The 12,004-nt window shown below is 42.7% G+C and overlaps 1 protein-coding gene across 3 annotated transcripts in view; it reads left to right on the top strand.

The window, feature by feature from the left end:
- The window catches only part of DNAJC6 (DnaJ heat shock protein family (Hsp40) member C6), a 148,321-nt gene that overhangs the window by 122,618 nt on the left and 13,699 nt on the right, over positions 1–12,004 (top strand). For all 3 annotated transcript variants that reach the window (XM_046018747.1, XM_046018737.1, XM_046018758.1), the window contains 7 exons: positions 355–434; positions 1,264–1,457; positions 1,566–1,646; positions 4,135–4,569; positions 6,716–6,850; positions 9,317–9,385; positions 10,618–10,737. In XM_046018747.1, coding sequence (XP_045874703.1) covers positions 355–434; positions 1,264–1,457; positions 1,566–1,646; positions 4,135–4,569; positions 6,716–6,850; positions 9,317–9,385; positions 10,618–10,737 — 1,114 coding nt within the window. The remainder of the gene's footprint in view (positions 1–354; positions 435–1,263; positions 1,458–1,565; positions 1,647–4,134; positions 4,570–6,715; positions 6,851–9,316; positions 9,386–10,617; positions 10,738–12,004) is intronic.

Here is a 12,004-nt window from a genome sequence, read left to right as displayed (position 1 = left end):
GTGGCTGCAGAAAGGCTACAGGGAGGATATGACCTTGTAAGGTGGCCCTTGAAGGATTGGAGGTTGGAGCAGGGGCATCCTGGGTAGAAGGAATGGAATGAGCCAAAGTATGGCAGTGTGCAAGAACGTGAGACATTAATGGAGGGAATGATTTGCCCAAGCAGAGTTCATGGGGAGGAGAGGCTGGAAACGATGCTGGGCTGTTTCCAAATCGGAAAATCATTTAGTATTCCTAGTAAGCAAAGGCTCAGATTTTGAAACAGTTGAAGGTGCATGGCTCCCTAAAATATAGTCTTTTGATCGAATTCCCATTTCACTGGCTCACTGTAATGTGCTTCTCTCATGTATTTTTAGGTGACCAACACCCAGATATTCCAGCTTCAGTTTCATACTGGATTCATACCACTGGAAACCACAGTGTTAAAGTTCACCAAGTGAGTGCTGCTTGAACCGAACGCCCCTTTCAATATAAGCTGCTGTGAAATGCTGGAAGCCAAGAGCCCAAGGCTCACTGGCTCTATGCTGCAACACCCCTGGAACCCTGTGCTGCAGGACTGTTAGAGTGTAACTTAGCAACTCAGAGAGCCCAGTTGCATTTTACAACTTGCAATTGGATATAATTTGTCTTGACACAATAGGATCAAAGACTTGAAACAGAAGGATCTAAAACTCCTTGTGAGGGAACAAGACTGAACAAAATATAAACAAAATATCAATACTATGAACCCTTTGCATCTATGTATCCCTTTGTGTCTTTCAATAGGGCTGGCAGTTTAATCTGTGGTATGCTATGAGCGAGGACCCTTCAGACACGATGCCAAGCCATAGCACTGAAGGAGGGTATCCCTCTGTATGAACTTTAGTTGCTTTATTATTATGTGGTCTTGAGAACTCAGAGAGGTGGCTAAAGCCTGGAGGATAGGGTCAGGGTAGGAGGTAGACATTCAAGAGCTCAGGGTGGCCTCTTGGGGCTGTTTCATTATCTTAACAACTGACTTGGCCTTGCCAGGATCTATCAGCCATCCTTCTAGAAGGCCTTCACATGCCGTAGTATCCAAATTTTTTGAGTAGGCATTACTCTCCTCTTTTCTCTAGATGAGGAAAGCAAGCTCAGGACAGTAAAGTCACTTAACTGGTTAATGATTGCTTTTTCCATAGGAAGGACTCTCAGGGTCAACCTGAGTCAACCTACAATGGTTTCTGTGCTGAACATCATTCTGATGCCATTGTTTTTCACCGATCTTCTTTTAAATTCCTATGTAGACCTGAGTTGGATGCATGTGATGTACCAGAAAAATACCCTCAGCTGTTTCAGGTGACCCTGGATGTAGAACTACAGCCCCATGACAAAGTGATAGACTTAACCCCACCATGGGAACATTACTGCACAAAAGATGTCAATCCCAGCATCCTCTTCTCTTCTCACCAGGAGCATCAAGATACTCTGGTCTTGGGAGGTATGAATCCCCTGGCGGTTTTGTTTTCAGGGCAAAGCCTCTGTGTTAGTTATCCCTTTGACTTCTTTCCTGTGTTTCACTGATGCTGCATGGCCTTTTGTCTTGCAGGACAGGCTCCAATAGATATCCCTCCGGACAACCCCAGGCATTTTGGGCAAGGTGGCTTCTTTTCCTCTCTCTGTTGGCAAGGTACTTCCAAGCATTTTTCTGAGTTACTGGTTAGACACTTAAGTTACATGGTTCTTCTGTGAACATTTTTCATCCTCAAAGCAGCCTCAAAGACAGCAGCCCTTAGAAGTCATCTTTATTCCTCCTATTTCACACCCTCCCTGCTCATTCCTTTTTCTTAACCAGGCAATTTGAAATTATTTCCCTACTTTCAACTCCATGGGTACTCTTAGACTGATGTAGAAAACCATTTTTGGCCGAATTCCATCTTTTCTGTCTATGCTGTGTTTTGGATCACATCTTACATGGACTTAGGAATAAGCATGACATTCTCTAGGATTTCCCTTTACGCTGCTGACACACAAGTTAATAAAGGACTCTATCTCCTGCTCTTGAGTACATATTCTGAAAATATAAAGTCTGACATTTCTCCCAGAGGGCTCTCACCACCAACAGTGCAGATCTAAGCTTCCCCCGGTGCAGAAAAGGCAAACACCTTGCCTATATGTCTCTGCTACATGCTTTAACAACCATGGCAGAAATTGGGCTCAATCACAGTATCCTTTTCTGCCAAACCTGGAGATGTTTTCAGAATCTTTCCAACATGACACTTCACACTGCTGCCATCGGTAGACTGGCATTGGCGTCCTGTCCATATACATTTGTCTCCTTGCTGTAGAGTTTGCTGAGGTTAACTGCAAGATTCAATGCAGAATTGAATTGCAAGGACTTTCTCTAAGAAAGGGGTAAGAAAATAGCTTTGGCAATGCTCTGGATAAAATTCTCTTGATTCACCTTTCTTTGCTGTGTGAACATAATGTGGTATTCCCATTGCCTTTGGAGTTTTCCACGTTTGGTGACAAAAAGTTTACAGAATTCCTTTGAATTAAAAGCCTTACTTTCAGGGAGCCTGGGTAGCTCAGTTAGTTGAGCAACGGCCTTCAGCTCAGGTCATGCTCCTGGAGTCCTGGGATTGAGTCCCATATCCGGCTCCCTGCTTGGTGGGGAGTCTGCGTCTCCCTTTGACCCTCCTCCTTCTCATGCTCTCTCTCATTCTCTCTCAAATAAATAAATAAAATCTTAAAAAAAAAAAAAAGCCTTACTTTCAGAATTTCCTACTGAGAAATGGAACCAGTAACATTGAAAAAAAAAAGGGAAACCCAGTGAAATTTAGACAGCAGGTAGACTTCCCAGTTCCTACAGTAACAAGTCCATTGCCGTCTTAACTTCCTCACATAAGGGCTTTTCATAAAACTTCACTTTTCCCTTTCCACTGACATTGTAGTAAGTAATTTAGAAATCATTCCTGTTAGGTTCTGAAATAGGTGTTAGCACAAATGCACAATTTCTTATCTAAACCTCACAGAACCAGAAGCATTTAGGAATTGCAAAAGTTTTCGAATTTTAGAAAGGTGATATGGTACATAAATTGTATATTATTTGGTGTCCCCAGCAGTATCTCAGACAACTTGTAATGAAACATATTCATGTTTCTGCAGTGAAACATGAAAAAAAAAAAAAATTCACGCTGGGTGAGATAAATGGTTTCTAAATACTTTCACATCCGTTCTGGTCAGAACTGGTTTTCCACCAGCTGAATTTGTTCCAAACTTAGGGAAACCTTTCCCTTTTCATAGCTTTTTCCATTTCAGGATCGGAGATTAAGGATATAGATCTGTACTTGATTTGGAGTGTGGGTCTAGCTGACATTAAATAAGGAAGTTCCCCTGAAGGATCAGTTTCAAGGAGGGCCTGGAAAGTCCCTCACCAGCCTCTCCATCCCTTCCTCAGAACTGGTTCTTCCCTGTTGCCCATCTGATGCTGACAGGGTCTAAGGACCATCCTGAGCGGAGCCTCTCTGTCTTTTCACTCGTTAGGTATGTGGCTTGCTTCCATTCTAGACTGTGGGAGGAAGGACTTGCTTTTGGCCAAAGGCCTGCAAAAGAAAAGACAGAGGAATCAGCAAAAGATTAGGAAATAACAGGGTTTTGGTTTTGTTTTGTTTTTTTCCCAAAGCACCTAGCAGTAGCACCTAGAAGGTAATAATCATAATCATAATTGTAAACACTGAAGTACTACTTCATATTGGTCTGAACATCTTCTGTCTATCTTCTCATGTAATTCCTACAGCAGCCAGCTGAGTTAGGTACTCTTTGTCACCCCCCTTTTGCTGAGGAGGAAACCAAGGCACAGAGTAGAGGAGAAGGAAAGTAACTTTCTCAATGTCACAGAACCAGTAAGTAGTAGAGGTGGCATTCAGACCCAGCCTGTCCAGCTGTGAAGTTCCTGCTCTTACCCGTTGTGCCGTCCTGCCTCTCAGATGCCCAACAGAGGGTGATCGAATGTCATGGGAAATACATCCCGATGGCCATCGGTAAGGGTCTGAAAGCATTGTTTGCTCAGGCCTGCTCCTTCCTCTTTCTGGAGTTCTGGACGGACTCTCTCTCCTCAAAATCAATAATCTTGTGGCCAGTGACTAACTAACTAAGGGCATCTCGGTCTTCCGTAGATCAGAAATCAGAAAAATCGTTCTGTGAAGAGGACCACGCTGCCCTAGTGAACCCAGAAAGTGAGCAGTCGGACGATGAACTTCTGACTCTGTCCAGTCCACATGGCAAGGCCAGTAGTGACAAACCCCGTGGAGCTAAAAAGCCCAGCAGAAAGCAGCAGGAGCCGGCTGCTCCTCCACCCCCCGAGGACGTGGACCTTCTGGGCCTAGAAGGGTCTGCAGTGAGTAAGAACTTCTCTCCGCCAGTGGCGCCTCCCACCAATTCTGAACTGCTGAGTGACCTGTTTGGGGGTGGAGGGGCGGCCGGGCCTGCCCAGGCTGGCCAGTCAGGGGTAGAAGACGCGTTTCATCCAAGTGGACCTGCATCCACCCAGTCGACACCACGCCGCTCTGCCGCCTCCACGTCTGCGTCTCCAACCCTAAGAGTGGGAGAAGGTAATGTTTTCCATGTTGCGCTGTACCTCTCAGTTTTGAATGGTAACCTTGGGGCCAAGCAGGCAGGATTGAACTTTCCTAGTCAGCGAGACGTTTCTGGTCTCCCTGGTCTCCCTCTTAGAGGTCTCTATCTCCAGTTAAATGGAGAACAGAAGAGGAAATAGGAATGTTGTCCATTTTGGTAGGACGGTGTAAGAGTGAATGTTTGAGCTCTTCATCCTTTCTTTGTTGTTATTGTTTTTTTTTTTTTTTTTCCCCAAAGCTTCAATCCCTGAGCTGCTTAGTGACTTCTGCTTGGAGATGTAAAATGATGCATTGTTACTAATAATAACAGCTAATATTCATGGAGTACTTACTGTTGGCCTAACATGAAATTTAACACGAAACATAGATTCAGTTATTATAACACCTGGTAACTAGGTGCTATTATTGTCCCTCTTTTTAGAGTTAAGGAAATGGAGGCTTAGGATCAAATTAGTAGTATACATTTATATAGCTCGTTACTGGTGGGACCAGGGTCCAAAACTGGGCCATTTGACTTGAGAGCTCTCTCTTAGTTTTCCTGTAGTGTTTTCCTGGAATTGTGATTTTCTGAATGCACTTTGGGTGCCAGAGAAGTACTTGGTTACTTCAAGCTACATTCAGAGGACTTAGGCAGCAGCACTGCCGACTGTAGCCGAGCAGTTGTTTCCCAGGTGGTTCGGCTTTGCTCTGCTCATTGCTGCAGACTGAACCTACGACTGGTCCTCGGCAGTGTTTTGAAATTGGCAAGACACTGTATGTAGCTGGGTCAGCGTTTTAGCTGCCCCTTCTTACCATCGCCAGGAACCAAGATGACATCATGTTAGGAAGAGTAAAGAGAAACACCTCAGCTCTGCGCTGCCTGTGGGAACTAGCTTCCTCAAGCGAATCCTGCAGTTCCTGGGGGCTCTCAGGGTGCTGTTCATTTACAGTCGTTCAGCTGGAGGCGTTCGATATAAGAGTGAGTCTTAAAATCATAGAATGTGGGTGTTGAGGCTCCAGCTCCTACATCAGTGACTGATGGGGCCATGGTGGTATCCAGGCGCCCTGAATCTCAGGCCATTTCCTCTCTGTCTGGCTTCCCTTTATCTAGTTCTTACTCAACAAAGTGAATAAAAGATCTGTTGGGGAAAAAAAAAGTCTGCAAGATCCAAACACCATAGTACTCAGTCAGGTTCCAAGGCCACACACTTTGTGTGACTTTCAGTGATTCAGTTCATCACAGTCCCATGTAGATAGTTACATTCTAGGGTCAGAGCTATAGGGGATCTTTGCGATATGAGTTAAATCCGTGCCTCAGGTTGTAGATAATGAAACTGAGGCTAAATATATTGATTGATTTGGCCTTCTGAAACCGTTTCATATCCTGTGGGCTGAAGATGATAGTACTATCTGGCAGGGAGAGACTGAGAATCCGCTGAAGTACTTTTCTTTGAAGGGCAGTATAAGCCCTGAGAAATGATACAGTGTTGGTTTTGCTTTATTGTTGCCGGAGGCCTCAGCTGCTTGCTTTGTTCTGGTCGTCTTAGTACATTCACAGACTTTTCCTCACTTCACTAAATCTGCCCCTGGTTTCTAGCAAGTTATTGAGAGGTGGTGTTCTGAGAAAGCATTTGAGTGACATAGCAACACTCATTTTCTCCTCTTTCTAACTTTCAAGTGAGCTAGAGACCACGAAAACCACAAAACAGAAGTTAAGCAAAACCTGGTCAATGGGGTTTTCTCCTGTTCACCTTGATAGCAGAGCTCCTCTGCCTGGTCTTTGTCCACTAATACATTCAATATGAACACAGGCTGTTCACAGAGCATCTCCTTTGGTCCCAGCGTGGTTTTGTGGGTCATTTCTGGAGGGTCCACGAGGCCCTCATTGATCCATATTTATGGATCATCCAGCAGATAAATCTACGGTCCTCCTTTGTCCATGAAGACATTGGTATGCCAGTCCTATTCCTGTGCAGTCCGGAATCCTCAGGTTCCACTGTTGGCCCTGGGGGAAATTGTCAGGGTAGGATGGGCCTGTGGAGTGGCCCAGGAGGCAGGCTTCATCCCCGTGACAACTCTTCAGTATTAATTTAATGAATGAACTCACAGGACGAAGAAACACGGCTTTCCTTCCATCGTCTAGGTGCCGCCTTTGACCCATTTGGAGGACCTTCTAAACCATCAGGTCAGGATCTGCTGGGTTCTTTCCTGACCACGTCCAGTGCTTCTAGTGACCCCTTTCTTCAGCCTACAAGAAGTCCTTCACCTACAGTGCATGGTAAGAATGTATTTTAATTAATTAATTAGTTAATCTCTGAAATTATTTATTTATTTATTTATTTAGAGCGAGTGTGTATGTGAGTGGGGAGAGGGGCCAGGGGGCAGAGAGAGGTAGTGAGTCATCAAAATGGCCTGTGTGGCCCTATGTGCTCTCACACCCCAGTGCTGTGACCTCATGTCCTCTCCCTCCTGCTCGCTCCATTCTAACCTAATTTAGTCTACTGGTTAGAAGATATTTAACACCCACTCTTGGCCAGTTAGCCTCCCTTTGTTTTGTCACTATACTTCTTTTGACCTGTGTCATGACAGTGACTGGAAAGAGTTTTCCACTAACTTGCTGGAGAAACAATTATTCCACTGTTTGTGGGTCAGTTGCATCATCTTCATACAGCATAGCATATAAGTCAGACTGAGAGGTTAGATTTCCCACCTCTGACTTCTACAAGGTATCACCAATCTCTTCTGAAAATCAAGAAATGTTGCCGTTGAGTTCTGCAGATATTTATTGAACATCTATTCTGAAGACAGCAATCACTTGAGATATATTATTGGAAGAAAAAGTAGATAACCATTATGAAAGGCAGAAATAGAAATTTAAAATACTAGGTGATTACCTTTTCACCTGTATGTTCCTATATCTTCAACAGATTTTACATTTCTTGAGGCTAGACAATGTCTTTTAGTTCTCTGTTCCCTAGTGCAGTGTCTTACATATGGTGGGTGGTCATAAGGACTTGTGGGCTTGATCAGTAACAAAGCTGAAGTTCACCTTTCATGAAGATGGTGCCAAAAGCTAAGAAGGAAACCCCTGCCCCTCCCAAAGCTGAAGCCAAAGCAAAGGTTTTGAAAGACAAAAAGGCCATGCTGAAAGGTGTCCACAGTCACACACAAAAAAGAAAATCCTCACTTTGCCTACATTGTAATGACCCAAGACACCGTGTCTCTGAAGGTAGCCCAAATATTCTCAAATGAGCACCCCCAGGAGAAACAAGCTTGATCACTATGCCATCATGAAGTTCCCCCTGACTACTGAGTCAGCCATGAAGAAAACAGAAGACAACAACACACGTTCATTGTGAATGTCAAGGCCAACAATCACCAGATCAAACAGGCTGTGATGAAGCTCTATGACATTGGCATAGCCCAAGGTCAACACCTTGATCAGACCTGATGGAGAGAAGAAGGCATATGTTCGACTGGCCCCTGACTATGATGCTTTGGATATTGCCAACAAAATTGGGATTGTCTAAACTGAGTCCAGCTGGTTAAATCTAAATATAAATTTTTCCACTATTAAAAAAAAAACAAGGTTGAAGTTCTAATACCTATTTCTACATCCTAGTTGTATAGAAGACCAAGATCAGAGTTTAAAGGAAATCAGACAGCAAATGTTAGCAAAATTTCTAATTTCATGGGTTGCTATGGTACAAGAGAAATAGAAAGGAAGGAACTATTATGACTGATAAGGACATGTTCTTTTTAACCCAATGACGGGAAAGTATAAGATGTCTTAGTTGTTACTAAGTTGAAAGCAAACCTTGGTAATGGTAATTTCGGTGCTTTGATGTTTCTTTTGGTGGTGGTGGGGTATGTGTGTGTTTAATACTATTTGCCATGTAAGTTTAATGTTTGCATTTTACTCACTGATTTTATGGACAGAGCCTACCGGGGCCTTAAAAAGAAATTCTTTCTTATGGTCTCTTGTTTCTTACTTGGATTTTATAGATTCAGAAAAAGCTTACTCTACCAATGTGTATTCCTCTAATATACCTGATTCTCTGTAGCTGAACATTTCTTTTAAATTCTACATTTGGAATTTTGAGAGGAGTCAGAATGATCTCTCCCAAAACTGCAGTAAGTTAGTTTTGAGTGATAATGAACTACGACACTGCCATAGTAGGTGACGTATATAGTTAGTGCTCAATACATGCTCTGATTGACTTCTCATTCTCCGTTCAGTCACATCAGAGGGGAAACAAAATTTTAGTTCTAAGCCAATCATAGCTCTCAGACACTTATTAATACCAACTTAAGGCAAAGGAAGTGTAAGTTTCTTTTTACCTTTTCTTGTTGGCCACTGACTTTGTGTTAAATGTAGAGGTAGAACACACAAAAATGAATAAGACAGTTCTTACCTTCAAGGAACTAGCAATTTAATGGAGACCAGATATATGAGTAGTTATAACTCAAAGTGTGGATAGAAGTGAAATATAGGTAAGCCAAAGAAGGAAGAGAAACAAACAGTATATGGGTTCTACTAAACTGTCATATAAGTCACCATAGATGAAAACACAAAAATAACAGTATTGCAGAATCTGGGAGAGCTCAGAAGCGGAGCCGAGTCACTTAGGACATTGGCAGGTCACGCAGGCTTCATGCAACGGACAGTGTTTTTCTGTGTGAATTCAGGAAAGCAGGTTCTCAGCTATTTTGTTATGATTCTTTTTCTTCTCCCCATTTGCAGCTTCTAGTACACCTGCTGTGAACATTCAGCCAGATGTTTCAGGAGGTTGGGACTGGCATACCAAACCAGGTAAAAGTCAGCAGGTTATTTTTGTGCACATTTAGCCAATTGCTAAAGCAAAATTCTTTACCCGAGCTGTCATGAGTACTTGCAGAGTATTATAGCCCACCTATGTGATTTCCTAAGGCTCACCTTCTGGGGGAGCTTTTCACACGGCCTTTGGTGACATATAGTAGTATGTTTTATACATTAAACTATTCCCAGTTTCATTTGCTGAATGTGTCTTGAAAATAGAGTTAGGCAAATCTGGGTAAATAGCTAACTCAGCCACTTAGAAGCACTTGGATTTTTTATAAGCCTGAACCTCCATTTTTTAGTCTGTAAAATAGGGTTCATAATTCTTGTCCCACACAGTTTGTACAAATTCAAATGAAATACCTTATATGAAATTTTCTGGCATAGAGTAGGTACTGAATAATTTGAGTTGTTTTCTTTCTTAACAAATGACTTGTTTTAGTGTTGAATTTGTCTATGATAAATAAATTCTCTTGGGGTGCCTATGGGTTAAAGCCTCTGCCTTTGGCTGAGGTCATGATCCCAGAGTCCTGGGATCGAGCCCCACATCGGGCTCTCTGCTTAGCAGGGAGCCTGCTTCCCTTCCTCTCTCTCTCTGCCTGCTTCTCTGCCTACTTGTGATCTCTGTCTGTCAAATAAATAAATAAAAATCTTTAAAAATTAATTAATTAATTAATTAATTAATTAATTCTCTTTCTTATGGCTAGTATGGTATTTCTTGAGAGCCATTTATATGATTGTATTTCCAGTGCTGTGCAAGTTAACACACACACTCATACACATACACACACACTATATGCTTATCACAGCAACTTTTTAAAGCAGTTGCTATTTCCTTATTTAACCAAAAAGAAAATTTTGAATCTCAGAGAAGTTATACAACATGCCAAGTTACTCAGCTAGGAAGCAGCAGAGCCAGAATTCAGATCCAGGCCTGACTCCAAACCTCATACAAAAGAATGAAATCAGGTGACCTGAGAGGTAAACACTGGATAAATACTTCCCAGGGATGGCCAATAAATGACATTAGCCTCCTCTGTTCCCTGTCCCTGTTCCAAGCCGCTCTTCACTTAAGTTGGAGAAATAAGGTCCAGCAACTTCTAATATATTTGCAAACCCTGTCCTGATTTGCCCTCAGAGCAAGATGAGCCGTAGCTCTGGATTTCTGAATTGCAGAATTCAGCCTCAACAACTAACTTACTTTCAATCATTTATTTCCTTTTCAGGAAGTTTTGGAGTGGGAAGCAAGTCAGCTGCCACCAGCCCAACGGGATCCTCGCATGGCACACCCACCCATCAAAACAAACCACAGACTCTGGATCCTTTTGCTGACCTTGGGACACTAGGTATGAACTCAGCAGGTTAAGATATAAGTAGCATTTACTTTGGCTACAAAGCCTTACATCTACATCTCTGGTGTTCCAACAAGCTGGTATCGTTACCTGGGACCTGAAATAGTATGTATTCTTAATCAATACTCTAAAATCTGAGATGGGCTTTAAAAGAAAAAAACAAAAACAAAACAGGCTTCAAATACTGGTTGGAATCAACTGCTAGTAAACCATTTCTCCAGTGCCCAATTTTGGATTAGTAACATGAGTACAGTCAGAACCTTCAGGAGCTCCTGATAACAGAGTTTGGCTCAGCCCAGGTAACGAACGTGTAGGGAAATGCTGAACAATGAGGCTGATCACGTAGATTTGTGCCATATGGGGCCCACCATGCACAGGCCTTCCTGTGATGGTACCCCTGAGACCTTCACGTCGGCATCCGTCTTCTCTCCACTGCCTATGGTGCTCTCTGATCAGTTTGCAAATTTCCATACAGAAAATAGACTCTCTATAGTATTTTCAAAGTGTTTTTCATCATATGTTAAACATCGTTGCAAGATAAGTGTTCCATGAGCAAGTAATTTTGGAAGCACCAAGTTTATTGGACTTTAATTATTGCAAAAGCTTCTGAGCATAACTGTTCATGGTGATGTTCCCCAAAAGGATACAGTTTGCAGGGTTCTCAAACCATCTCACCAAGGAACTTTTTTTTAAAGGAGCAGTTCTTTGGACTAGTATGCCATAAAACCTTTTCTTTCTCTTTTTTCCTTCTTCCTCTGGGTAGTGCAGAGTTAAATAAGGATAGAGTATCCCAGACACAAAGCTTTGAATTGGCCATGCTGATAGTTTAGGTTCTCAAGAGAGCCCTTCTTGGGGCGCCTGGGTGGCTCAGTGGGTTAAGCCTCTGCCTTTGGCTCAGGTGATTATCTCAGGGTCCTGGGATCGAGCCCTGCATTAGGCTCTCTGCTCAGCAGGGAGTCTGCTTCCTCCTCTCTCTCTGCCGGCCTCTCTGCCTACTTGTGATCTCTCTCTGTGTCCAATAAATAAATAAAATCTTTAAAAACCAAAAAAAGAGAGAGAGTACTCCTGAAGCCAGAGAGCTTAATCATCTGCAGGGTTTGAGAGCATGACTCCATTTTTGCCAGTAATTGTGTCAGAACCTTGACCTTCCATCATAAACTCCTTAGATTTTTTTTTTCTTTTAAGAACTCTCAAAGTCATTTTCCTTTTCCTCTTTAATATACACTTGGAATTTTAAAATAATAACATCAGGTGAAATTCT

The sequence above is a fragment of the Meles meles genome, chromosome 1 (genome assembly GCF_922984935.1).
Source record: "Meles meles chromosome 1, mMelMel3.1 paternal haplotype, whole genome shotgun sequence".
NCBI classification, from domain to species: Eukaryota; Metazoa; Chordata; class Mammalia; order Carnivora; family Mustelidae; genus Meles; species Meles meles.
This window is presented reverse-complemented; position numbering and strand designations above follow the sequence as displayed.